This window comes from Chroicocephalus ridibundus, chromosome 11 (assembly GCF_963924245.1).
Source record: "Chroicocephalus ridibundus chromosome 11, bChrRid1.1, whole genome shotgun sequence".
NCBI lineage: Eukaryota > Metazoa > Chordata > Aves > Charadriiformes > Laridae > Chroicocephalus > Chroicocephalus ridibundus.
The window spans coordinates 2,862,182-2,890,018 of NC_086294.1; the positions used below are offsets into that span (position 1 = coordinate 2,862,182).

Genomic DNA, 27,837 nt, shown 5'->3' on the forward strand with positions numbered 1-27,837 from the left:
TCACAACTTACATCTGTCATTTAAAGAGGTGTCCCTGGAAGGTGGTTAGCTCTTCACGTGGTCCTTGTTAATTCGGGACATATAAAAATCTGATCTAGTTAAAGATGCCCCTGCTTGCTGCAGGGGGGTTGGACTAGGTGACCTTCAAAGGTCCCTTCCGACCCAACGCATTCTATGAGTCTATGGAAAATCAGCCCAACGCAGACGCATAAAGGGCAACGGGACTCTCGGTGGTTTTCGATTGCAGTGACAGACCTTATCTCCTCTAACGCAGGCGTGGGAAAGCTGATAATGCACTATCACCTCTGGAAAACAAAAGGGAAAACAACCCCCCCCAAAAAAGTCATATAAATTACGTTTATTGTAAAGGCTAAAATTTTCCAGCAAGTCCAACCACTACTTAGCTTTAAAGTAAGTGAGAAAAGAAGCTGGAAATAAGCGAGAGGAAGGATGCTGGAGCATCTGCCGTGTCAGAAATACCTCCAGCACCCGGAGGAACAGGTAAAACATCCCGTTTCTTGTCCAGCAGTGCACAGGGGCGTCTGTGCCACGGATGTGGTTTAGGACGGACAGGGATCTGGCTTGTCTGTTTTGGGATGGGGAGAGGCAGGAACCATATTTTGACTCCTGTGACTATTCAGCAAAATCAAACCTTGAGGGTGATCCCAGAGGCTGCGCTCCCTCCCCAGGGACTGTCCTCCGAGCCCACACACTGAAGACAGGCTTTGATGTCCAGCTTCCACTCATCCAGGAGAAACTGAGACCAATTTCTTGTCCAAAGCGATGCCCAGCACCATCAGAAAGACTCCCAGGGCTGAGCAGGTCACCGTGGTCTGCTACCACCGAGGAATTTCAGATGAAGTTTCACCCCTCCATCTGCTCCCTCTGTGCCACCTCAACAAGCTTCTGCCCATGGTGACCGAGCCACATCAACGTCAATCCCAACATTGCTGGCTACGCCGACCCCACCGTCGCTCCCTCCTCAGCTGGGACGTGCCCTGCTGCTTCCAATGCTGAAACCATCCAAGTGCCCAGGTCCCCGGGCAGAGCATCCCTTGGCACAGGGACAGCAGACGCTGCTGGGGACAACAAAGACGACCACAATGAAGAGGACCTCAGGTCTCCCCATCCTTGTCATCATGCACAGAGATGTTGCAGGCTCTGCCCAGAGACGTACGTGTTTCTCCACTGGTGCCAACACCTCGAGATGTTCATCCAACAGCAAGGAGGGGGCGATGTGCCGTTATCACCTCTCCTGCCTCTGCCGTGTCACCTCTCTTCTCTCACCCACCTCCACAGTGAGACCAGACGCGTTGTCCTCTGCTGCTGGCTCCACCGCTGAAACACCAAGGTTGAGGTGCTGCCTCCTCTCCTCCGGCTGTTTGCCTCCTTTCCGGGGCTGACAGGGAGAGGACAGTGTTTCAGCCCTATGATGGAGGGAACGGGGCTGCGGCGTGGAGGAGAAGAGGGGCTGGGGGCTCTCCTGTGCCATATAAAGGGCACAATGAGGACACCACGCATGTGGAAACACCTTTAATCTGGAAAGCGATTCCAGATGATGCAACTTCCAGCTCCTGCCAAGGGGCCGAGCGTACGCCCAGTGCTCCCCAGCTGGAGCAAGAACCGAGGCAGCTCTCCTGGGCACTCCCAGGCAGCGTAGGACAGGTAAAACGAGGGCAAGAAAAACCAGAAGAGGTGCTAACGTTGTCCCACGCAGGCTGACCCAGCCCCAGAGCCTGGGCTGGGGACCCAGCTCTTGCCTGGGGTTAGTGGCACCCCCCGGCTGGGCTTTTGGGGGCTGATGGTGCATCACCGCAGTGACACTCAACCTCCTACCTGAGCCTAGAGACACAATCCTGGGGAGCTAAAACCTCAGCGTGCGGGAACTGGTGAGTCTCAGGCTAAGCTAACGTCCCAGTCACTATTTTTCCAGTGGGACGTGGTCCCTTGAGTCCTGCCCAGGTGGCCCACAGCCTTGTCACAGGTAGGTGATCTCGATGATGTTGGGCTCAGCGCTCCCGCAGGGAAGGTGATGCCTGCAGGAGCAGTGGCAGCTCACCCTGGCCGCGTCCATGCCACCCGGCTCCTGCTGGCATGGCTGGGCAGGTGGCTTCTTCTGGGAGCCCAGCTTCTTCCAGTCCGTGAGGTGCACCCCATTGTCCAGGTCCTGCGGCATGGGCTCGTGATAGAGGGTGATCTGGACAGTGCGGAGCTGAGGGCCGTAGTGCACCACGAGGATGATGAAGACAGCCAAGAGGACGAAGATGACGACAATCACTGAGATCATGGGCAGGGCATCGGATTTCTTTGTCATGCTCCGGACAATGGAGACGGGGGTGAAGGCGGCGGCATCCTGGGGCTCGGGCTGTCTCAGCTGGCTGCCAGGGGCAGAGGCGTTCATGGCTGAGCAGGCTGACCTGGGACAGAGAACACGAGGTGGAAAGGGGTGACCACCGAGCAGAGGCCACCCAGTGTCCTCACCTCCTGCCCTCGACTCGGCAGCTCCTGCCTGCGCTTGTGTCTGCCGGGGAATGGGACAGTCCCGTAAGTGCTCCCTCCCTCAGGCTCGTGGGACGGGGTAGATTTTGGTGGTTGTATCTGGGGTTGTAGGATTGTGCCCAGATACCTTCAGCCGGGAAGGTGATGCCCTGCACCCCCGCGTCCCGGACAGCTTCAGCATGGGGCTCTTCCCTCCTCGCTACCCCTTGCTCCCTGGTGGGGAGCCCTCCACCCTCCCCTCTTGGCCCCCAGCCCCACGGTGCTAACCCAAGACCAAAACCCCCGGGGATCTCCCTGGGAGACCCAACCCCATCAAAACACCCCCCCCCGAGGCATCCCTCACCGCAACCCCAAAAATCCCACTGGAGCCAGCACGGGTGGGAGCCGGGGAGAGGGAAGAGGTGGGAGGCAGAGCCCTCCCCAGCCCTGCGGGGGTACCTGGCCGTCCCTGCCGCGTGGGAATCATCCTCTCCAGCGGCGAGGCTGAGGGCAGGACCAGCAGAAGAACCTGTGGGATGGTTCTCCGGCGTAGGTGCAGCCCGACTCACCTCGCAGGCTGCCACGTCACACCTCGGCCCCACACCCCCCCGGGATTCCCCGGGGCCGAGGAGGAAGCGCCTGCTCATCCTGGCGAACAGGAGAGGTGCTCCCTTACCTCGCCCGGTGCCACATCACCGCCTCCACCACCCCCTCCCTCGCTGACACGCACCCTCGCCGGAAAAAAAAACCTTTCCTCTCGCCCCGCTGCAAGACAAGCGCCCTTTTGTTCGGGGAGAAAGCACCTACCGCCCCTTCGGCTGCACGCACGCAACCCCCGGCCGCCCAACGGCAGGAAACTTCCCTCCTTCCACCCACCCGGCGTTTAAATTTAATGCGGTTAAGAAATGGGTGTAAAAAAAAAAAAAACAAAAACGAAAGAAAAGGAAAAAAATCACCCTTCTTCTGCAGGTGAGCTCTTTGCACAGTCTGGCAAAGCGTATCCAGGGGCTGGGAAGACCCTCACCCCATGAGATGATGCAGCCCAAGGGCTGATGTTCTCTGCCAGGGGGATCCCACTGCTGCGGGAGGACCATCCACCAGCAGTGCCGTGGGGTCACGCTGAAGATGTTTTGAAGCTCTGGACCCTGGGACCCGCTGTGGGTCGCGGGCAGGAGCCAGGTCGGTGCTCACACATCCCTCCCCTCGCGCTCGCAGGGATGCCCTCGAGTGTGGCAGCATTTTCCCCCACGCGCAGGCCGGTACCATCCCCCTGGTCCAGGGATGCCGGGCCGTCGGACCCTCTGCCAGCTGGGGTGACCCCGAGCACATCGCAGAGAAAAGATGGATCCTCCAGAGCTTTATGTCTGCAAAGCCGTTAGGAAACACATCTCTCCATCTTTCCATCCCAAAACAGCACTGCTCTTACCTGGAGGCTCTCAGCAGATGAGCTGGGGTGAGTATTTGGGCTCCGTCTTTCCCACACATGGGGAGGACGGGGTGGGAAATGCCTCTTCCCCCATCCAGCCGAGTGTCCAGAAGAGATTTGGCCGCACATTAGAGCTTCTGGGAATTTGCACTCGTTTCGGGATTCGGTAAAACCTTAATCTACAGCGTAATCTCTGAGCATCACATCTGTGCAAGGGAGAGGAAAAACGGGGCGGGGAGGCTGCTGCTCACCGAGGTTTTGTAAAGCCGAAGGAGCTGCTGGTTGGTGGGGGCAGCTTTCGGCCTGACGGTTTCCTCGGGGTTTCGGAGGTGTTTGAGGAGACCCACCAAAACGTAAGGAGCCGCGCAGCGCCCGGGACATCACTCCCTCTGTTCCTGCTGCTGCCTCCTGGCCGTGGAAAGCAAGGATCTTGCCGGGGGTGTAAGACACGCTCCATGCAGGGAAGGAGCAGCTCCGCCGCCCTCAGCCGAGCCAGGACACGGGGACCGGGCTGTGACGAGAGGCTGGGCTGGACCGCAAGCTTTCCTCTGGGGCCCCGGTTGAGCTCCTGCAGGTTCACACCACCCCAGCACGGTGTTACGCGGATCAGGCCAGGCTCCCAGAGGGGGTGACAATGCCACAATCCCAGGAATTTGCATCCCGAACCCTCCGAGATGGGAGGCCACAGGAGCCTTTCCCACATGGGGATGCTAAGATCCTTCCTTTCCTTCCACAAACACCCGGTCGCATCCAACACAGGGCAACTTGTTACCTCCTAAGTTCAAACTATGCCAGCAAGGGACAGACAGACGGACAGGACGTGCACAGACAAGTGTGTCACAAGGTCGGGGCCAAGAAACCGGCCACCCCGAACCCTTTGGGCTGGACTGGGGGCAGAACTGGCCCATTTTTCCAGTTCCTGCCCTTGTCAAGGAACCGGGGTTGGGGTGAGTGAAAGCCTGCCGTGGGCTGCGTGTCCTGCGGGGAAGGATGCTGCTGCCCCCTGAAAACCAGTGTCCCAAAGCCAGCACATCCCGGTGCCCTCTCTGGAGCTGCACAGGGAGGCGTGGGGGACAGGGCAGCACCAGCTGCTGGGTTACCCCGGCCCCAGGAGGAGGAAATATTTCCACATCCCTCCCGGAGGTGTTAAGAAACCCCCTCTCAGGTGGGAGGGGAGGACGGGCTCCTCCAGCAGCTCCTCGCCCAGGAAGGACCAACGCCGCCTGCCGCCCTCAGGATTGATGCTGTGGGGATTGGACCTGGGGTGCACACCTTCATCACAAACGTAGCATCTCCCCAAAAAACCCACGCGCCATAAAGAAGCCCAAAAAAAAGGCCCAAAGCAAGGCAGGTCCACCGTGCCACCGCTCCCCCTCCTCTGTGAGAGCCGAATCCCCCCAACAAACTGATGGCGAGGTTTCCTTTGCCGTCGGTAAGTGATGTCTCACATCCTCTCCGACCATAATGGGCTAAAAAACACAGTTCCCCAGTGGATTCAGCCCGTTTCCTTCTATTCTTTAACAGGAAGCTCTGCGAGAGTCAGCCCGGGCAGGCAAATCGCTCCTCGCCCTCTCGTCCCCTCCCGGGATGGCCAGAGCCTCCGCGGGGCTGCAGAGCCACAAGCCACCGAGAAGATGCTGGCTCCGTCCATCCATCCGCTCCTCTGGCTCTGCGGCTGCGTGCTGTTCCGAGGTGAGATGCTCCGCTCGCACCCCGGGGAGGGAGAAGCGGCACCAAGGCGGGGGATTTGGGGTACCAGGGGGTTCAAACGTCCAGTAGCTGCCATGGGAAAGCTCAGCCTTTAAAATCAGGGGTGGCAGGAGTCAGGTTGCGGGAAAAAATGCAGCCGTACCAGGTTTACAGGGTTTATTTGATGGCGCTGGAATAAAAGAACCTGTTTCCTCGTTAACGAAAGGAGTGTTTGTGGTGAGGGCTGCGGTGCAGAGGCAGTTTGTAGTGACTTTTGTCAAATAAGCGTAAAGGTAGAACATTTAAGTGGACAGGACATTATTTTCCTCAGAGGTATTTTTTTCTTTGGCTGGTTTTAATCTTTTCCTCTCGTCGCTATAAATACAAAGAGCATGGGCAAGACTCGTGCAGAACGTGCTGAGGGACGTGGTTTAGTGGTGGACTTGGCAGTGTTAGGTTTACAGCTGGACTCTATCGTCTTAAAGGTCTTTTCCAACCTAAATGATTCTTGTCCCTATTGTAGCCGTTCTGCTTCTTTGTGATAATTCTGTTTTAACTCCTCTTTCCCACATCGGTGTGGGCTGAAGGGACCAGACTCCTGCTCTGAAGGGTGACAGGTTGTTTTTTCCTGCTTGGTCGGGCACCTCTTGGGTTGCTGACAGCCGTAGGAGTGAGGAGCCGAAAAGCTGTCAAAGGAATATAGACTGCAACATCACCGCCGCTTCTAATAGACAACCACCTAAAAATAACGTGTCTCCAATCCAAAGCGTTTGTCGTTGAAATACAGAAGTTGCCCGTGGGTCAGAGCCACTGGGCTGGTAATAACAGGATTTTTAAAAGGCGGAGAATATAGAAACCAGCTCAGTTGGTAGCCGTGTAATTCTGGGAAGTAAGAGAAGATGGATCGGAAAAGTTCTCTCTTTGTTAGCGGCGATCCTGCTGGCTTCAGCAGAGGGGCGAATTGTGCCTGGTGTCAGGCAAGGGGCTTTCAGACCCTTGGCCATAGGGCGATGCTCCTTAACGCCTGGCCAGAACGCTGGTTTTCCCCTTAAAACTACTTGCTGTGGTTCGCACGGGGTACGAATGCCACGGGGGCTGCATGGCACCTTCCCTGGCTCGGCTGCATGGCACCTTCCCTGGCTCGGCTGCACACCCAGATCCAGCCCCTGGGAGTCACCTCCGGGGGGGACCCGGCAGCAGATGGAAGGGATGTCACACTCCGTCCTTTGGTCCCAAGCGCATCGTATTTATCCCCTGCAGCCTGCTTAAAATCACGGGGCCGGGACCGCTCTCAGTAAACTTTTTATAGGAAAGTCACTAAAGTGGTATAAAACTTGGCTGAGGAAAAGCTTCTGGCCAAGACAGAAACGCTCAGACATCTCCCGGCACCTGCGGAGGTGGAAATAACCTTGCAGGAGAGACAGAATTTTCTTTGGCTGGAAACTAATACCTGCCTGTTCCCACATAGGTTGTTTTGTTGTTTTTTGGTTTTTTTTTTTTTACTTTGTGCAAGTTCATTAATTTATTAATGAATTTATTATTTTTTAATTTAAATTTCTAAGCTCTCTCCGGTTTTTTTCTAAAGGGAGGTTCAAATACTGTTATTTTGAAACCACCAGAGTGGGAAGGTTTGGAACATTTCCAACCTGTTTTTCCTCCCCCAGAAACACTTAACAGAAATTTTGTCCAAACAGACCTCTTCCTATGAACCGTTTCCATTACAATGGGCGGGCATTTTCCAGACAAAACATTTCCACTGAAAAATTCCTTCTCGAAGCTGATGAGAACCCAGCAGGGTTTTCCCACTGTCACTCCATCCACGGCCCTCCTTATCTGCGCCACAGCCAGTGGACGGATAATGCCACGAGAAGCATTGAAAACTTATAAATATGTCACTATATGTTTTTGATATGATCACAAACATGGGGTGCAGCGAGAGGACAGACATTGAGCTACCAGGAGACCTTCCAGACCCGGTACCTGCATCCTTAAACTGGGGCATCCAGTGCATCCTAGGCCAAAGGAGACGCCAGGTCAACCCTCACCTGGTGAAGAAGGAAGAGAAAGCAGGAGGTGGTGAGCAGAAATGTTTGTTCACAAAACAAACTGCTCCCTTCTAGTAACACGAAACCCCGCAGATGACTCTGCAAATCTGACCGAAGTGGCCAGAGACGGTTTCCAGGAATTATGTCCCATTTACAATAGGTGAGTCAACAACAGGTGTCCTTGAAGGTGACGGTACTGGTAAGCCAACACCGGGAATGTTCCTGCTGGGAAAGCCAAGGCATGGGCTTATGCCCGAGGCTGGAAAAGGGAGATCTGTGTCTTGCATAGCACCAGCAAAAGGCACCGCTGCCAAGCCTTGGTGAGAAGGTCTCGTTACTCCACTGCCCAGAGGAGCCCACTCAGCATGACCCAACCACCACAACCAGGAGGAACCTCCCATTCAGTCTTTTTTGTAGACTTATGAGCTGGGGGGGGCTGGTTTTACCTTTCAGCTGAATCATCCCAGCACAGCAGAAAGGAGCAAAGTCCCCTCTAGTAACTCTGGCAGCAGCAGCATTTGCAGATATAAAAGTTTCAAGGAGACTTTGCCCCTAGTGCCAGTACCTGATGAAACTTCCTACAAACCTGATGAAACATCAGGGATGCAGTTAAATGGCACTGCCTTACAAGCAGTTGGGTTTCACAGGTTAGGAAGAATCTTCTAACCCCTTTCTGGTGAGAAACCACTGGCTTGGGACCCAGTTCCCTGAGATCAAGGGATCCAGGACACAGTGATGGGACAGGGACATCATAGTACAGGAGTAAAGATAAAGCTTGGGCTGGCCACCCCACGTGAAGAGGAGGCAAAGAAAGCTCAAGTGGAGCTGTTTGTTGCAGCAATGTGGAAAAGGGGTCCACAGAGATGTGGAGCATGTCTGTCCACCCTCCGGAGCACCCCAGGCAAACCATTGTGCCACTGGGAACAGCCACTGGGGACAGCCATCACCAGTTTTGGGCAAGGGAGGGGACCCGAGGTGGGTCTCCCCCACCTTTCCCACCATCGGCAGGCACAACTGCAGACCCAACATGGTCCCGAGGGCAGCACAGCTCTGGGCGAGCAGCTCCAGACACGTGATTCAATAAGGTCCTCTCAGACACTAGCTAGAAGTGACTCTGGAGTTGCTCAAAATCTTGGAATCGCACTAAAATTAGTGCAATTAGAAATCAGGGAGAAGCATGTCCCAGCTGACAATGCACCAGATGGGGACACAGGACCGCTGGGCTTTGCGTCTGCCACTTATCACAGCCACAGAATGCTCCCATGCCTCGCTGTCCCCGGATATGAAATAGGGATAATAAAATTTACCTCTTCCATAAAGTGCTTTGAAATCTGTGAATAAAGCCTAGCTGATAGGGGGTCACTCACCTAAAATCTGGACTCAGACGAAGCTTGTCAGGCCAAGATGCTTTACCTGGTCTTTAGCTGCTGCTTCTCCGACACTCCAAGGCAGCAGCCGCACGGTGCCTCCCCAGCACCGACACGCGGAAACGACCGCATCCAGGCAGGGGTGTCCTTCAGCCGCTTCCCCGGGGCGCAAGCCAGGAGACTTAAGCAAAGAAAGTGGAAAGAAAGGAATTATGAGAAACTCCTGTTTCACCAGCTCCTCACACACCTCAATCACAAGGTGGGAGCTGAACCGATCCCAGCAGATCACGTTTCTGCATGGTGGTTCATGAACACCTCACAGCCCGGCTGCTACCAGCAACGCCCAAATAAACCTGGGGAATCTTGGAATAACTGTAAAAACTAATAAATTTGTGAATAAACTTGGAAACGGTAGCAAGGAGCCCCCATGAACTCGGTGGAAGCGAGATGTGCCTGGTAGGGACCAATGGCCAACCCACCAGGTTGGTTGTGATGCTGCAGGACATGGTAACGCCTGTGCTGTCCCAGGCTTCACGGATACCTGTCTGGAGGCGCAGCCTTAAAGCAAATACAGCAGCTGGAGCACACAACATTTGGAAGAGAATCATACCAATTAATGAGGACGACCTGCGAGGTGGCCTGGACAAGAGCAGGACCTTGGCTGGAAGCCTCATCAAGGTGTAAAAGCAGCACTGCCAAACTAGCCTGCAACTCGGGATGCTTCCTCCGTGCCTCAGTTTCTTCATCTGCAGAAAACAAAGCAGAGCTAACGCCACCCCTCTCCTCTGTAAAGCGCTTTGAGACCTGCTGATGAATAATATTAGACCCTGGCCCAGGTTGCCCAGAGAAGCTGTGGCTGCCCCATCCCTGGAGGGGTTCAAGCCCAGGTTGGACGGGGCTTGGAGCAACCTGGGCTGGTGGGAGGTGTCCCTGCCCAGGGCAGGGGGTTGGAAAGAGATGTTCTTTAAAGTCCTTTCCACCCCAAACCATTCTGTGATTCTATGAATATTGTTTAAAAAAAATCTGTGGGTAGGCAAAAAGGCCACGTTGGGCTCCGTCTCCCATCAAACCTGGGTAACTGGTCTCCCCATCTTTCCTTTGAACTGGGCATGGAGCGGTTTCCTCCTCCAAACTCCCAGACCCACGGTCAAATCCCAGGAGCAGCATAGCCAGGGGAAGGGCAAGACCCACATCACCAGTGCTACGGAGACCAGGAGCAAACACAGAGCTCTAAAACAAGTAGGTGACGGAGGAAACTGGAACCAGTAAGTGGCTGGGAGGGTGGCAGCGCAGCAGCGTGATGTTTACTCCCCAGACACCTCGGAACAGTGGCAGTGCAGGCAGGAGAAAAGCCACGCTGCTTTGCTCTTCCAAGAGCAACCACGTTCGGTGGAGAAACCAAGCCCTCAGCACGCAGGGCGATGCGGCAGAGCCCGCTCCGTGCACGCGGTTTCCCCGCATTGTTTGTCTCCCGGCTTGTTTTCTTACATTCAAGTGGTTTTTAATTCTCTTCCGCTATGGTCTGCTTCCAGCACAGCTCACCAGAGAGAAGCACAGAGCGTGATGCTCAAGGGATGCCCAGAGCCGGGCGCAGCCCTTGAGGAGGGGCAGAGGAAGGCTAAGGTTCTTTTTAATTGCTGACGAGATCCGGGTTTAATTCCTGCCTCTCTAAATTTTCCGTAACACTTTGGCCAAGTCATTACAATTCAGAACCACTTGGCAGCGAGCTGCCAACCCCCGCCCCGTTGTCATTTGGGAATTAGATGCTTAAGTACCTCTGTGGATGTGGGACCTGATTTAGGCTGTCAGTTATCCAGCCTGCGTAACAACGCTTTTCCTTTCTCTCCACCGCAATTTCCACCTTACCTCTTCTGCTGTGAGACCCTCAAGGCAGAGGCAACCTTTCTTAGGCGCTTAATAAAATAGGACCCGGGCTTTTGCAGAGCTCTCTCCTTTCCAGGTTTCTTAATACAGCCTTTTTTTCTTCCGCGTGAAAGTCCTAAGAATCGGGTGTTGTTGCTCTCCGTTGCTTCGGCAGCTGCTGCGCTTCGCCCAGGAAACAGCTGCGCTTGCATGAAACGGTCGGCATATTTTTGTCATTTTAACGGAAGGGCCAAGATATGAACTGAAAAGTCTAATTTTAGGTGGCTAGATCTCTTTTCTGAAAGCGTTTGTTTTACGCAACCGGCAAGCAGAGGGTGATGCTGAGGTTGGTACATCAGCGAGGCTGGACAATGCCACATGGGCTCTGCAGCTCCCTGCCACCTGGGGACAGGTAGGACATAGAATCATAGAATCATAGAATGGTTTGGGTTGGAAGGGACCTTAAAGCCCAGCCAGTGCCACCCCGTGCCCTGGGCAGGGACACCTCCCACCAGCCCAGGTTGCTCCAAGCCCCATCCAACCTGCCCTTGAACCCCTCCAGGGATGGGGCAGCCACAGCTTCTCTGGGCAACCTGGGCCAGGGGCTTGGAGCCCCTTCCAGTCCCTTTAGGGGCTGGAAGGGGCTCCAAGGTCTCCCTGGAGCCTTCTCTTCTCCACACTGAACCCCCCCAGCTCTCTCAGCCTGTCCTCACAGCAGAGGGGCTCCAGCCCTCCCAGCATCTCCGGGGCCTCCTCTGGCCCCGCTCCAACAGGTCCATGTCCTTCTTGTGCTGAGGGCTCCAGAGCTGGACACAGCACTCCAGGTGGGGTCTCACCAGAGCAGAGTAGAGAGGTAGAATCACCTCCCTCAACCTGCTGGCCACGCATCTTTTGATGCAGCCCAGGATGCAGTTGGCTTTCTGGGCTGCAAGCGTGCATTGCCACTTCTCCCCCCAGGGGAGGAGAAGTCCAGGGTTACGCGTCATTGGAGATAGACGGTCCCTCTCCATCACCAGTTCTGAGTGAACAGGACCAGTCCCTGTGCCTTCGTGCTGGTGCCAGCGATCCTCCCCTGTGACTCCGTCCCTCTGTGAATACAGGCTGGACAACACGAGCTCTTCTTGAGCCTCATCCAAACCCTGCCGAGGTGTCTCCATCAGCTGCTCCAGGTCTCAGCTACAGCAGTGCTGCTCTGTGGAGGCTCCAATGTAAAGATTGGGGGTTTTTTAAATGTCAGTGCCTGTCTTTGGTCAGCATCTGGAGAAACCACGCTTTAAATGTCTACGAGTGCTAAAAATAACACCAAGGCAGAAATACCTAAAATTAATCTTTCTTTTGGTTTACGTCATTCTCTTTTTGTGCTGAGGGGTGAGCAGGGTGAGCCGCTGGCTCCGGGAACACCCCAGCTCCCGCAAGAGAAGGCTCCATGGAAAGACCCCTCTGCTCTCAGTCTAACACTCACATCTAACCTCACAGAACTACTTCAAGTAACAGAAATCCTAAATTCCCCTGTTCATCCTCTGGAAAAATTAACCAAAAAGCAGCGAGAGCTGAGTCAGGGCTGAAATGCACCTGCAGCTCCGCCGTGCTCCTCTGCAGCCCTGTGGCTCCGGTGGGTAATGAGGAGTTCCCCATCACAGCAAGAGCAGAAAGCCATATTTCCCATCGTAAATCCCCCAGCAGGCTCCCCGTCTCCACCTAGAACCGCACAATCCAGCTATGAATCACTTGCCCCCAAACATGCAACAAATATCGCGGCAGTGCTTATGCTCAATGGCGAGTCATTTGAGTGGCTTTGATGTTTATTGCAATTACAGCTGTGCTGGCTGCGTCCTAACTATTATCATTAGCTGTTTATATAGCCCGGGCGCTCCGCAGAGGGAGCAGGGCTGCGCTGGCAGCGGCACCAGGAGGAAACAGTTTCCAGCACCGTTTGCATAAGAGTCCCCCAGGAATGTCCGCAGGGAGCCGGGACACGTGGCTCTTCTTTGTTCGTACCCATCCTGCTGCCCGGCTCCATGGCGTGACTTGGGTCTCTTCCCACTTTGACCACGTCCGTCTCCCTCTGGTGGAATTCAACCAGGATGCTAAAGCACCTTCGCCAAAAGAAAACACCTAATGTAACAGGGCTTTTGATTATTTGAGTTGGCCGGGAAGGCATAACAAGCAGCAGCGGCCAGAAGTCAGAGCCAGACCTGCTCCGCTTTGAAATAACGCACGGTTGTGTCTAGAGAAGCCAGGGCCATTTATTCAGGAGCAAAGTGCCGAAAGGGGATCTCCATCCCTTGGCCTCTTCGCAGCAAGACTGGCCACTTCTCCACAGCAAAGATCAAACGCGTTAGACCAGGGCGAGCATCTACTTGCCCAGGTGAATTCCAGGCACTGGAAAAAAACCTGCTTATTCATCTTATTTACAATAACCCCAAGGTTTAATTTTGCAAACGGAGAACTCCCCATGAGCCAGTGCCGTGGTGTGACCTTCAGCAAAGGGCTGAGCTGTGGTGGAAGAAAGCGTTGAGTGCGACCCTCCTCCTCTTGCCCTAGCGCCAGGGATGCTGGAGACAGCCCAAGGGGTGGTCCCACCAGGGGTGGCACTACAGGGCAACATCATCTCCCTTGTCCTCAGCTTCCTCAAGGCTCAGTTCAAGCGCTCAGGTTGCCGCTCAGCTGCACTGAAAATGCCAGAATAAACGGCCAGCTCAGCACCTCTATTCCCTTTGTCCTTTGGCAAAGACTAAGTGTAGACAATAGCCCTTTCTGTAGCGATTCTTGACGCTTTCACGTGCCATGTACACTAACGAGCGCCTGTGATAATTTAAGAAAGAAAATGTGTTACAAGCAGCTACTTCTCCCCACGGAGGAACAACACAACGGCTTCTGCAAGGGAAATTTGGAGAAAGAGGAGCTGCTTGAGTTTGGCAGCTGCTAGAGGATGTTGGCCCCTGTGATGATCTCGGCACATTATTTTTTGTGCTGAATGTATACAGAGTACCACAGCATCTAGAAATTGTGTTGCAAAGCTGTTAAAGGAGAGGAAGCCCAGCAACAAAGGAAAAACTTGGCAAACTCTTGGAATCAATGGAAACTGCCCGAGTCGCCGCACGTTCTCCGTGGAGTCGGCTGTGCCCCGGGGGCAGGCAGTGCCCCACAGCGCCCCAGCAGACAGGGCTGCAAAGGGGGACATTCCCCTTCCCCCAAAAAAAGCTTCTCTACCTCTTAAAGAAGGGCAACCGTGTGCCCAAAATAACTTTTTTTCCATTACATTAGTTTATTTAGTAAGTGACGTCACATCTGTCCATAATCCTCTCTATTTTACCAGACTGATGCTCATTTAACCTGCTCTTCAAAACCTGCGGAGAAGGATATCCCGTAATTCTCCTACACAATCGCTCCTAACAACTCACTGTCCTTGTGTTAAGGCAGTTTCCTATTGCCCAGCCTCCCTTTTCCTTGCTGCAGTTAAAAGCCCTTGTTTTCTGGTCCCGTTCCCAACGGATTTAGAAAACAAATTAGTCCCTTCCTCTCTGTGTAATTGAAGATTTGATCATGTCTCCTCTTTCATGGACTAAACATGAGAGTTTTGCCAGCCTGCCACCCAGTACGTTAAGAAGAGAAAAGCAGGGAAAAGATCTGAAAAGTCAGGTCTGATTTTCACAGCCAAATCCTATCTGGAAAGAGTTTTATTGTGCATTCACCGTGATTTACGCACTGTTTTGGTTCCTGTTTGGCTGGGATCATTGTCATAAAGCCTCAGACAAAAAAACAATTATGGCTCCAACACCATTACACGAGAAAAAAAATGAGATCAATTAGGAGCTTGCTACTCCCAGCCAGTCCTGAGGGGTGGGCTCTGAGCCAAGCCCCGGTAACTCACATCACCCTGGACACTAAAGATCTCGTTCCAGATGCACACCACTGTCAGGGCACTCATCCGACCTCTTTCAGACACCTACAGCGTAGGTACCTGCCACGAAGTTCATCGCCTACATCGCCTCTACGGCCGCTGGTAAGAAATGGGATGTTGCAGGCTGCGGCTCCTCCAGACCCAGCTGGAGTAAGGTAGAAATCTGAAATCTGAAATGAGGTAGACATCTGAAACAGGTCAGAGCAAGAGGGTTTTAGAAGTGCCTGGTCTTCTTCACTGGAACAAGATGATCTTTAAGGTCCCTTCCAACCCAAACCATTCTGTGATTCTTTGGAGAGAAAGCGAGGCAGGAGCCGAGCTCTCTTGCAGGCTGGCTCACAAGAGATGCAGAGCAGCAGGTGAGATGACTCTCGCGTACAGGGAGGATAGATTTGGGCTGGAAAGGGGCACACAAGCCCTGCTCTGCCACGGTTGGCACTGCTTTGCTGGGTGTCCCCTCCTGCCACCCCACCAGGCGCACAAAGGCACTGCACCGCACGGCTGACCACCGACGCAATGGGGCTACGGGCACTACGGCGACAGCGAGCTGGAAGGATTCAACCCTTCCTGCCGTATCTTTTTGTCCAAAACTTGTAGCTCTCCTGGGACTCTAGTGAGACAAATCACCGGTGGGATCAGATTCAGATGGTTTCTGTAACTGTAATGTAGCTTCTTTCATGAATCTTAACCACAGGCAGCACCAGGATCACTGGTAATAAGCATTTAAAAATACCAATTAGGATGTGCATTTCAAAAATAGCGTACTCAAAGTCAGTCATCTTTTCAAAGTTAAATCACTTGGGTTTGATTTGAGCTGCTTTTAAAGTGCATTTACATTTTCCAGTTCTTGTCCCCAAGTATGGGAACTGGACGTTTCTTTTTCTCATTTTAAATGTCAGCATTTTCAGTTGGCGTCTCACCTAACCATAGGAATCCAGGAGCTGGGCCTTTAAGAAAAACACCAGGGATCCTGAGAGTAGGCAAGATGGGGGATTGGTGTAGGGATGCTTTGTCATAAATCCACAATAAAACCCAAAAAAAACCCAAACAAAACCAGCTTTCAGTTGAGAAACGAGGGACTCGGTGCAACACTTACAGTCCTGGGAGAGCAAAGCCTTGCATGGACCTACAGGTCTACCCACCACCACCGGGGAAGGCAGCTCCCAGTCAGTCCCAGGGCTGCAGCCCCCTTGCTGCGTCCACGGTCACACGGCCACAAGCCTTCAGCCAGCTTCCCAGGACACAAATACACAGGACAGAGGATCAGAGGTAGGAGAAAGGAAGGAAAAACAGTCCCATTTGGTCCTGGAAGCCTTTACAAACCTCATCCATCCAGTCATTAAGGTCTCAAGGGAATAAAGCGTTCAAATATGTGTTTTAACTCTTTAAACAGCTCCAGAGTATGTCAAACAGCCTTTCTCGGCCCAGATTGAGCTGGGGGCAAACAGCTCACAGGGAGGGAACGACCCCGCGGATTTCTACGGCCTTGCATTTTCCCTGTAGCAGAGGAAGATGGTTCCCTGAAGGGTTGGGTTCCATCTGCAGAGGAAGGCATTTATCCTGGACGAATAAACTCCAGTACTAATTTACTCAGAACCCAATACTTTTGCACTCAAGTGTTTGCTACTGCTTCTTTGGGGAAGTCATGTATTTCAAAGCCATTCCTACAGCAGGTGAGGAAAAGCCAAACCAGACAACCGGCAAGAACACCAATGCCTTAGTGACAGTCACAGATTAGCACCGCTAATACTCTTCTTCTTCCTTTTCAGGTACTACAGCCTCCACAAACTCCTCCGTCCACGCTGTGACAGGTATCTCCTGGGTTGTGATCTGCTTTGGATGCCTATTGGGATGTGGATGCATATGCCCATGTGGGGATGCAAACGGAGAGGGCACAAATGGGAACCAGATTCAGAACTGCTCCCCGCTGAAGCACCTTCTCCCAGGACCCCGCGTTGCCCACATCTGCCTGCCCCACCTGCCATCGTTCACCCCCAGGTCTCCAGGGGCTCCCCTTTTTGCCTGAAAGAGAGCAATTCCAGGAAGCCTAGTGAAAGGAGAGGGATCCTGTCTCATCTCTGCTCCCCGTTTCCCCCAGATGTTTCCGAGCAGTTCGCATGCTCTCCTCCACGGATCTTCAGAGCCAAGGTCCCTTTGCCCACAGGTCCCTACAGCCACACCAGTGACAAACTCCCTCCTTAGCGTCTCTTGCCCCCGTCACCCTTTCATCTCTTATTGGCTATAACGGTCCCTTTCCAGCCCATCCTTCAACCCTCCCTGGGGGGATCCCACCAACTAGGAGCATGTGTAGGAGATGTCATCTCCATGTCTCTCTGCTTGTGTTACAGATCAATCCCGGTCAACAACACACAGCCCTGAAGTGAAGAACCATACCTCAGGTAACGCTCATAGAATAGAATCATAGAATTGCCTAGGTTGGAAGGGACTTTTAAGATCATCGAGTCCAACCATCAACCTAACACTGACAAAAACCACCACTAAACCATCATCTAAAGACCTAAAAGTGCAGTTCAGGGCATCCTGGCTTGTAACTGGTCTGGCCTTCAGTCCAGCTGGGTCATCCAGCCATAAATGGGGCTGTACAGCAGCAGATTAGATGAGAACAATGGGGAAGAAGGAAATTTGTGGCGTAAGGGCTTCTGATCCAGCCAGCTCACCCCAGATCAAGGCACAGGCGAGAGTAAGAACAGGGAAAAATTGCAAAATTGAATAGGGAAAACCCCTTGTGCGCACAAAGGATGCGACTGCCCGGGCAAGGAGCCAGGCTGGGTGGTGTCCATGTTTCTTCATCATCCCACCTGGCATCACCTGCTCTGCGTAGCCGCTCCCCGTGCTCGGACCGCAGTACGAGCACGCACGGTGCCTCGCACGTCAGCGCTGGCCCCGGCTCCGAGTGTCCTGGAGGAAGGAACAGCAACGAAGTCATTGTTCTAACAGATTCCAAGCATTACAGTTCAATACCGCTCTCTTGACAAACCTGACCCCCTTTTTTTTTTTTTTTAATTAAAAACTTCCAGTGCTTTGCACACCCTCAGCACTTCCCGTGCAACATGTTCCACATTTCTCCAAGAGGAAAACGGGAAGCATGAAGAAGCTTGTCCTAAACTGTACAAAGTGTCAGCACAGGGATGAATACTGCCTTAGCTCTAATTCAGTTATTCTTCTTGGGGGTTTTGCTTTCTTACCTACCTTCACGGCAACAGCAATCACTCATAAGGACAGAATAATATTTAAAAGGGATACGAACCTCTGAGGAATCCCCTTACGTTATTCTCTTTTTTCTGTTCTCCCCTCCTGCTGAAACCAGCTTCGGGACACCACCACGCGTACGTGGTCGCACAGAAGCCCTGGGAGGCGTTAGCAGAGAGTTACGTGTTTCAGTCTGAAAAATACACCAAAACCAAACACACAAGAAGAGATCTCTCCACCTCCAGACCGACATCTGGCAGCCTACCTGGATCTCTGGAGACAAATCTCTTCCTGCTAAGTTTGGGGAAAAAATATCTCCCTAAGCATAGCTATCCTTCCAAAGGGACCCCAAAAACATAAAGGAAAAATGATCTCAAAAAGATCTCAGATTCTGCTTCCATGCCTTATGGAAAAAAAAAAGAAATTTATTTCTAAATTCAAATATTTTGGTGGAGCATTTGGATAAAAGGTAAAAAAAAAAACCCACACAACCTTAAAATCATTTTCACTCTTTTCTCCTTTTTATTGCGAAGCCAAGAGAAGTCTAGACAAGGAACTTGGCTATAAATTCCAAACTGGTGAGGCACTCTTCCTTACAGAGGGCGTATTGAAAGCTTTTTACCCCCCCATCTTGCTCCGGATCATGTTCTTGCCGTGCAGCTTTGAGCAGCAGGTTGAGGAAGATGACAGAGCCCCCAGACGACTGCATGAACTGAATTCTTTGTGCTTAGAGGCTCTCGGTGAAATGAAACGTAAAAGTTAGCATTTCAGATAGCAAGCAAATAAACACGTAGGTGCCAGGCAGCTCTGGCCAGTGACAGTGTCCAGTGGTAAAAATACTTTCATTTTTAAAGCAGGAGAAAAGCGGTGGCAAAAAGCAGACTTTCTCCATGTGCCTCCTGAGCTCTGCCGACTCAGCACCTCCGTACACTTGAAAAAGCAAAAGCTAATGCTGAAGTACAAGAGCTCCCTGACTTTGAGCAGGACGAAGGCTATTTCCTTGTCTACTCATGCCTGTGCTTTCCCTAGCCAATTATCCATGACTCCCAAGGAGTGTGAGGACCCTTTGCAATAGCCATGCCCTCCTCCAAGCTGTCTCTGGGCAGAGCTGGTGGTGAGCAGAGCTCCTTGAATCACAGAATCACAGAAACTTCAGAGTTGGAAGGGACCTCTAGAGATCATCTAGTCCCACTCCCCTGCTAAAGCAGGATTGCCCAGAGCACATTACTCAGGACTGCGTCCAGGCGAGTCTTGAAAATCTCCAGAGAAGGGGACTCCACACCCTCCCTGGGCAGCCTGTTCCAGTGCTCTGTCAACCTCACTGTAAAGAAGTTTTTCTGTGTATTTGAATGGAACTTCCTATGGTCTAACTTGTGCCCGTTGCCCCTCATCCTGTCACTGGGAACCAATGAAAAGAGTCTGGCACCATCCTCCTTCAACCCACCCTTTAGATACTTATATGCCATAAAAAGGTCTCCCCTCAGCCTTCTCTTCTCCAGGCTAAAGAGTCCCAGCTCTCTCAGCCTTTCCTCATGAGGGAGATGCTCCAGTCCCTCAATCATCTTAGTTGCCCTACGCTGGACCCGCTCCAGTAGTTCCCTGTCCCTCTTGAACTGGGGAGCCCAAAATTGGATGCAGTATTCCAGTTGTGGCCTCACCAGTGCAGAGTAGAGGGGGAGAATGACCTCCTTCGACCTACTGGCCACACTCTTCCCTGTGCAGCCCAGGATTCCGTTGGCCTTTTTGGCAACAAGGGCACATCGTTGGCTCATGGATAATTTACTGTCTACCAGGACCCCCAGATCCTTCTCCTCAGAACTACTTCCCAGCAGGTCCACCCCTAACCTATACTGGTGCTTAGCATTCTTCCTCCCCAGGTGGAGGATCTTGCACTTGCTTTTGTTGAACCTCATTAGGTTCTTCTCTGCCCATTGAAGTAATGCTACGCTTCCTCTACAGAGCCTGCAGCAGAATCAACGACACCAACCCACTTGAATCTCATCACTCTGGGTCAAAGTACTACAGCCAAATCCTCTTCCCTTGCTACAACGCCGCTAGCGTTGACCATGCGAGGTAAGTATAGAAAACTCAAATTATTGCTCGGGTAGGACCTTATCCAAGCAAAACTGGGGGCATCAGAAAGACTGGGCTGGTCCACACCATGCTACTTATTCAGCAGGAGCGAGTTTTGAATCTCGTTGAGTTTTTGCTAAAAGAGCAGCTCATCGCAGCTCCCCAAAAGCACAGGGCTGGACACAACCATGACCCGGTTGTGGCAGCTGCAGAGAAAACCCAGGTGGCACTTCACCAGATGATGTTTTGTGGAGGAGCTACGGGCACTCCAGCCTCCCCAGCTGACATCTCCCAAGCTCAGCCCTCACGTACTCTCTCTACATGGACTGCACAGCTTGCTAGCTGCACATCTTGACGTTTGTTTGGAGGGGAAGCCTCACCCAAACAAAGTTTCTTACCCCATGGAAACCCAACAGCTCTCCATAGCACCATTAGGAGCAGCTTCAAGAGTTAATTGTCCTTTCCCATGTTTTCTTTACCCAGATGAAAAGTCTAGTGGAAGCAGAAGCACAGCAGCTTCGTCACCTCAAGGTATTTTATCCTTTAATAGAGTAAGAATAAGTTTAAGATAATTTCGTGGCAATTAGCTTACTTGGTTCACATGGTGCGGGTTATCTAAGTCTTTATCTTGGGGTTAAGCCATGAGTAACACTCAAAAATCACGTCTGGTATCCCTACAAGCAGTGATAAAACACAAGACCAAATGCACTTATCCTCTGCCTGAGATGAACCTGAACAGTTGAAAGACTGATTGATGCATGGGAAAAGGGAGCCCTTTTAACATCCTTTAAAAAAAAAAAAATCATTTTGCTTTTGACAGTTTGCTAAGCCCAGCTTGTAAGTAAAAATTAGAGAATTCAGTAAGAGTTTTCTCAGAATAAGGGCAGAATCCAAGTGGGTGGGAAGACTGAAAATCTGACAACCGAGCTGGTTCCCCATTAAAGACTCAGCCTCAAAAATCTGCAAGGGTCAAGAGAAACTGCTCTGCCTCTCCCAGCACCTCTCATATCTTCTCTAATGCAGGCAAGGTTAAGAACCCGTGGTCAGCTCTGCCTGCACAGATGTCCAACCAGCATGCCTGTGCCCAGCGAAGCCAACAGCCCTTTGCATCAGAGCAGATCGCTATTAATTATAACCCTGCTTTATATCTGAAAAAACTCCATATATCTTTGGCTATAGAAATGTTGCTGATGCTTCCAAAAGCCAGGTTTCCTGTTGTGTGAGACCCAACATCGTCGAGGGACGGGGTATCTGTGCCAGGCTCAGCAAACCACGGCTTCTGCCTGCCGCCTGTGGCTAGAAGGACAATTTCAGAACGAAACAAAGGGTTTGATGATGACTGCTGGAAAAAATCACACAGCAGTAGTCCCTGCCTCTCCAGACTCTTCTGCTACGTGTGGTTATCCGCTTCTGAACCAGTCAGATGTGTTATTTCATACGTTACCCTTTTTTCTTCTGGCTTTTGGCAAAATTACATTCTGAAACAGCGATGTTTTCTGCAAGACAGGAACTCCAGTTTCAGCTGCACGCCCTGCGGTCCACCGCAGAGTGCCAGGAGCTGTTTCACCCTCCTCCAGGCAGCACGTGCTTTTGGCCAATGCTGCTGTTGGGAAGGTGGGGATGGGAGAAGAGGAAAGAAGATCCTACTCAACCTGCAGATGATCTGCAGAAGCTCTAAAGTATCGTTTTTTAGCCTCCTGACAGGGTCTGTAGCTCTTCATTAAGGTCAAAGCAAATAATCTGGTGGTTCAACACACACCCAGGGGGGCAACAAAGGGTTTTTTCTCTGTACAAGTGAAACACGCAGGCCAGCGTTAAATTTGCTTGCACAGGCATTGGCAGCAGCTGTCACAAACCCAAGAGCTTCGTACAAGCCAGTTCATCCCACTGAGAACTGGAGTCCTCGCTCGAACAAACCTCTGCGCTGCCACAGCTAGACTGCATATGGTGTACAAGTTAGCCCAACTCACACTTGCGTAATTACTTCTAGCTAACCCGAGACAGCATATCCACTAATTCCAAGGACAAGCTGACCAGTCAATCCACACCCATAATCTGCAGAATTTCTTCCCCTAAGCAGCTTCTTTCTAAAGTCTCGATGTTCATGAGCAATAGCAAATCTATAACCTTCCTAGTTCACTCCTCCAGTATCCAATTGCTGTATCTGCCCAAAAAACTGCATCTGAGACTGCAGAGTTTATACAAGGGTATATGAATTTTGGTTCCATGAGCTTCTATTTGGACATGGAAAATAGTATTAAAGTGTGTTTAGTGGGAAGGTTTTAGCCCAAGTATGAGTTCCATGTTTTCCCAGATATGACCAGCATTACTGGGAATCCCTTCTCCCCTCCAGCACGCCCATTAATTCTTTTGGTTATTAGATGCCACTCAAGGACAAGACTCACATTCTGCATTTCTCTGTGCAGGTCAAGAGCCCAGGAGAAGCGAGAGTACCACAACATCAGCAGCTCCAGGTGCTTTCTCCTTTCTCTCGCAGAGAGATGATTACCACTAGGTATTTTATAGCCCTTTTCACAGCCAACAGCGAGGCCATCACACTGCTATCTTCAAGGCAGCGTTGTGAAGGGCTAACAAATACGCGAGGGATGCTGGCCATGCTATCTAGCCCTTGAAAAGCCTCTAAAGCTCCACAGAAGCAGCACTTTGGGGCAATCTGTTGAGCCTGGGAACGGAGGTTGTGAGTCACAGCAGGGAAGGTGCTATTATAGCAAAAGGCTGTGGGAGGCAGGACAAGCCCCCCCCTGCTGCCTGATCAGTCCTTCACCTGCCCCGCTCAGCTTCCTCACTAGGTCCCTGCAGAAAACCCTGTGGGTGTTCTCAGATTGTCAATAAAAGGGGTCACGCCAAGGCAATCCGATTCACACATAGGTCTTGGACACTTTGCTGTTAACGTTGATGGGGCTGGTGAGTGCGAGTTAGGTCCTCTAGCATTGCTAGAAATCATCCTCCCAACCTCGGAAGAAAGACTTTTATATAAAAGCTACCTTTTTCCCCTCTTATAGGCACCTCAAAACCAGCCACCCCAACGCTGGAGTCCTCTGGCTATTTGCCTGCGCCCACTCCGACAGATGATAAATCACCGCTGACGGTGGCAGCTTTTGGTAAGGTCTTGTGCAACCTGGGGAGAGGAGGGGGGGTCTATTTTGGACACCCAGCTTCAAAGGCACTTCCCTGGAGATGGCTCCACAGTTTTCTTCTTCAGCATGCCTGATCCTGGAGTTTTCAGGATCGAGGAAAAACCCTTGAGAAAAAGACTTGTCACCAGCAGGCAATAAAGCACCTAGAAATACTCCCAGCCATGCCCAGTACACAAGGGACGGACAACTTGGAAGTCCATCACAGCTATGTCTGAGCTTGGGATCTCGTTCCCAGCACCAGTGTTTGCCCCAGCTCCCTGTTAGGACAAGACCTGGGCACAAACGATCCCGTGCTATGCCTTTGTTTCGCTGATAATGTCTAGAATAAATATGCTACCCGCCTGGAAGATTAGACAGGCTTTTTTTTTTCCCTGCAAACCTGTTGGGACTTCATTCCCACCCTGCCTTACTGCCTTCCCCTGAAGAGCTCACCCTGCTTGGCAGCAAGCAGCCAAGTCCTCCGCATCCATCAGACTGCGGAAGGATGGAGCAAGAGATGCCGTACCTTAACCTGGCAATAGATTTGAAGATAGGCACGGGGCAGATTTGAGACACACTCTGCCTTGGGCTATACTGGCCCCCTTCTCCGTGAAGACAAGCAAAAAAACCCAATTTGCTCATTTCTATCACATTGTAGGAAAAAGTGTTACTTCAGAAGCATTTTTAAAAGTCAAGTGTTAATTCTGTAAGTATCGTTTCCTTATATCCTCCATGGGAAGCCAGGAGAAATCCTGAAGCGGTCTTACAGGACAAGGCTCCCCTGCAAAGAATAATTTGATTTATTGATGCCAGATGTCAGAATCAAATCCACACTCAGCCACTGGTTTATGAGACAGAGAACATCATTCACAGTCTTTAGCTTGTCTCTCCCTGTTATATTACGTATTTATCTGAGTTTATACACCTTTAGGATAAGATTTACCAACTGTAGTAGGGACATATTGACTTCAGTCAATCCCCAGTGTAATCAGCTGACTTCTGCCCTCCTGGCGCTGACTTACCAATTAAGTATTTATTCATTAGAAGCCCTCAGAGGCTAAAACTCAGGAAGATAAGCCATTCGCTCCAGTGACTTCTTACTTCTCTGACTATTACGTACTATGCTCATTTTAATGAAAATATTGATTTCCTACCCAAGTTTTGATGACAGTCAAAGTCTCTCCGCTACCCCAGAAGCCGAGGACAGGCACGATGTTACATCAATCACAGACAGTTCTTTCCTCCATCCCCAGGTGTCATCAGCTTCATAGTTATCCTGATAGTGGTCGTGATCATTCTGGTCAGCGTGGTCAGCCTGAGGTTCAAGTGTAACCGCTCAAAGGACTCAGAAGGTATTTTCCTTGGGGCGATCTGTCTTTCCCTAATGAAAAAGTCATCCACTTCCACGTGGAGTTAGCAATTCCTAAAAGATGCTTTTAAAGAGCTTATGCGGTGGGGAGGTTTGGAAGCCAAGCTGGAGTGCAGATTCCGCAGTTAGGAATGTAGTGTGACCACCTCTTTAGAGCCCCAGCCCAAACCCTCCCGCACAAGGAAACACTCCAAAGTTAAATGTGCAGATTTCCAGAGCTGGGCAGCTCTTCCAGCAAAAGTCATGGAGTTCGACACTCCTCTTCCCCAGGAATCCCATTTCCCGCTAGACAGTGCCCGCTAGAGGGCAAGGCTGCTCTACAGCAAGCCGGTACCTGCCAAAAGACCGAAGGATGTTCGTGACTAAAGAGACAGCAAAGCATCCAGTCCTGCCCCTACGTCACACTAGTTGAAGAATTTTCTCTCATCAGCTCTCGAGTATCCCTCGCGGTGTCTCTAATCTCGTTTGGATTTCATTTGTAACCCTGTACAACGCAATTCTGAATATAGCTGACTTATTGCTTGGCTGTGATGTTTTCTCACCTCTACGTCACCAACTGCCTTTCTCCCTGCAGACAAACAGAAGCCAGGGACCTCCATGGTATCGGAGAGGTAAGGCTGCTCACGCTATTCACATCCTATTGAAATTGCTTATTCCAGAACTAATTTTAGCAAGGAAAAGAGGCTGCTTTGGTTATTTCAGGTGGAAGGAAGCATTTCAAGACACATTTGAGACAGGTAAACAAACAAAATGAGCACTGATAGCACCTCATCCTCTGCCTGATGGAGGCAAAGGTTGAAGTGCAATACTTAGGGGCCTCGTTTCAACGCTGCAGTGACATCTGTGAAGACGCACCACCTTCCAAAAGCAGTTTGCTTGTCTTTCTTTGCCTAGATACAGACTTGAGGTTTCTGGATCTCAAAGCAGCCTCAGTGAGGTGAGATCAGGTGCCCAAAAATATCTCCCGTAATACCTACTACTGTTATCTAGCAAGAGCAGGATAAGGGGGCCCCAATCCAGAGACCTTCAGAAGAGAAGCACCAAGGTCCATCTGAATGCATCTGGATGCATTCCATCTAGATGGTCCATCTGAAGCCCATGGTCCATCACTGCTACCCAAGAAGAGAGGCTGCACGTGGGAAAGCAGCATAAAACAAGAGCCGGAAGGGACCAAAACACGTTGCTCCTATTTTTCCATCTGATAGTTTCCTACCAAAGTAATAAACCCCAGTTTGGAAAGAGAGAAAGGACACAGGGAGCAAAGTCCCTCAGTATTTAGGTGCCAAATTTGCATCACCATGAATGATTCACAAAAACCCTTAGTGATCGTGATCTGAGTGATCTCCAGCCACCGAGGCAGGACATGTCAGAGCAGAGCACTGTGCCCCAAGGCACCCTAATCCCCAAAGTCATCCAGTCTCCATTGGCACTAAATGCATATCCCAGCCCTCAGGGTAGGGAGAAAGGGGAATTCCACCGTCCTAACACTGGTAACTCTCACTCTTTAGAGCGGCGCTGGCAATACACGAGCAGCGGCATGGGATGTAAAAATATCCAGGGCTCCTTTCGTATGACAAATAAACTGATGGGCATAGGACAGAGGGACACGGTAATGTTTCCTTTTGTCCCAGTTCTGCAGGGCTAGAAGGTAATTCAGTCACTGGGAACGAGATCCAAACTGCTCCTTGGTTCTTCCCACAATAGCAATGCAGGTGACAACGGTGATTCCTGTCGGGCAAACCATTTAAATGCACTTCTCCTTTCCCCTGAGACCTCCCAACCTGTGTTGAGACCGGGCATGGGGACTTTGGCACTAAGGATGGGCCTGAACCAGGACAGCAGCTCCAAGGGCTGGTCAGCCCTGGTCCCAGCCAGCTGGCAGCCCTGCCTGTTCGCCTCCAGTTGTGTGCAAAGAAACTCCCTTCTCTCCTTTTCCAGAGTAGTTAATACGGCCTTCTCTTCTTGACAGCTGCTCAGCAGGCACAAGCCAGAAGGATAACAGCATCACTCTGATCTCCATGAAGAACATCAACATGAACAACAGCATGATTTACCCACCATCAGAAAAGGTTTCCCTTTTAATTAAGCCTCACCTTTTAGAGTTAGCTGGGGATTACTTATCTTGCTGGATAAGAGCATGCCTTTGATCCTTATTCCTTCAGAAAGATAATAAAAACCAGCTGCCGTCAAACTCCCAGAGGTCCAAACTGGTTCCTGTGAGCCTGGTGAAAAGTTTGGATGCCCATCTCAGGTTTATCAAACCTGCCTGAGCTCAAGGCATCACGTCTACCTCATGTATACAGGTGCCATCAGCCAGGGCCAGCCAGCAGAGCTGGAGTGGTTTGTCACTAAACGAAGAGGTCAATAAGCCAACCTTTGTGAAGTCGAGGTCTCCCCTCTAGTCCAAGTTCACCACACCCCTGCTCCGTAGGTGATATCGGAGCACATTCCCATCAGTACTCTCAGATCCCTCCCACACCAGTACTTCACATCATTTTAAGCTGTTTTAAAGCTAAACTAGCACTGGGACTGGTTGAAGTTAATTGCTTAACTTCTTCTGCCAGCCCAAAGAGGCTGCTGCTGATGCACCATGTTTTCTTCCTTTTGCAGGTGCTATGAAGCCAAGGACCCGGAGCTTGAAGCTGACTCGTGACAATCAGCAGTGACTACCTAGGTTCTTTTTTTCAACCTTGGGGAAGAGCGAGGGTGGACTTTATATATAAATTATTACGTCCTTTCTGATCAATACATTTACAGTAGCATCCCACATAGCTTCCTCGCCTGGGGCCTAAGGGCTTTCTCCAGTTACAGCCTGCCATGCTCAATGGTTGATATCTAACTCTATTTTTTATATGCCTTCAAAGCCTCAGATTATTCCAGCAGCAAGAAGCACCGAGGAACCATCTACTTCGCTAATAAACTGCTGCCTTGGATTAATGGCCTTTATAGTCTGCGCGAGCCACGTACAGGCTCGTTAATCAGTACAGCGCCACACTGAGTCAAACCCCTGCATTAGAAGAGCACGGTCTGAAGCTGACGGCCTCATGGGACGCAAATGGCCAAGTGCTAGGTCAAATCCCAGCACCATTGCTCCAAGTCCCTTATCCTCGGTGCCCTCATTGTCCCCGCAGCGGTGGGGATGACCATATCCACCTACCTCACAGGGTTGTTGTGAGGCTATGTTAATCAATGTCTGTAAAGCATTTGGAGAGCCATGAATTAAAGGTGCTGCTGAAATGCAAATTGCCATCGTAAATACTTCATTATTAATAACTG

General features: G+C 51.3%; 2 protein-coding genes across 3 annotated transcripts; one reads left to right on the plus strand and one right to left on the minus strand.

Annotated features, from left to right (window-relative positions):
• Positions 1–498: 498 nt before the first annotated feature.
• Positions 499–3,298, minus strand: SMIM33 (small integral membrane protein 33). Of its 2 annotated transcripts, none has more exons than XM_063349296.1 (2): positions 3,286–3,298; positions 499–2,417 (listed from the first exon to the last, which is right to left on the minus strand). In XM_063349296.1, exon 2 carries the CDS (start codon positions 2,399–2,401, stop codon positions 1,979–1,981), a length of 423 nt encoding a protein of 140 aa, XP_063205366.1. In that variant the 5' UTR covers positions 2,402–2,417; positions 3,286–3,298; the 3' UTR covers positions 499–1,978. The 2 variants fall into 2 exon arrangements, with proteins under 2 accessions (XP_063205366.1, XP_063205365.1); XM_063349295.1 differs by lacking the exon at positions 3,286–3,298 and adding an exon at positions 2,938–3,067.
• Positions 3,299–5,464: 2,166 nt separating this feature from the next.
• On the plus strand, positions 5,465–27,780 carry ECSCR (endothelial cell surface expressed chemotaxis and apoptosis regulator). The gene is made up of 11 exons (XM_063349028.1): positions 5,465–5,596; positions 16,542–16,583; positions 17,121–17,171; positions 19,942–20,055; positions 20,539–20,586; positions 22,482–22,529; positions 23,079–23,177; positions 24,446–24,544; positions 25,136–25,172; positions 26,531–26,630; positions 27,172–27,780. Exons 1-11 carry the CDS (start codon positions 5,539–5,541, stop codon positions 27,178–27,180), a joined length of 705 nt encoding a protein of 234 aa, XP_063205098.1. The 5' UTR covers positions 5,465–5,538; the 3' UTR covers positions 27,181–27,780.
• The last annotated feature ends 57 nt before the right edge of the window (positions 27,781–27,837 follow it).

What these genes read in the sequence shown, in the direction of transcription:
- SMIM33 (XM_063349296.1), bottom strand. Translation starts at nt 2,401, where the DNA reads ATGAACGCCTCTGCCCCTGGCAGCCAGCTGAGACAGCCCGAGCCCCAG.
- ECSCR (XM_063349028.1), top strand. Translation starts at nt 5,539, where the DNA reads ATGCTGGCTCCGTCCATCCATCCGCTCCTCTGGCTCTGCGGCTGCGTG. An exon ending in CTCCGTCCACGCTGTGACAG is followed by an intron (nt 16,584 to 17,120) that starts GTATCTCCTGGG and finishes CTTGTGTTACAG; the next exon opens with ATCAATCCCGGTCAACAACA. An exon ending in GCTAGCGTTGACCATGCGAG is followed by an intron (nt 20,056 to 20,538) that starts GTAAGTATAGAA and finishes TTCTTTACCCAG; the next exon opens with ATGAAAAGTCTAGTGGAAGC.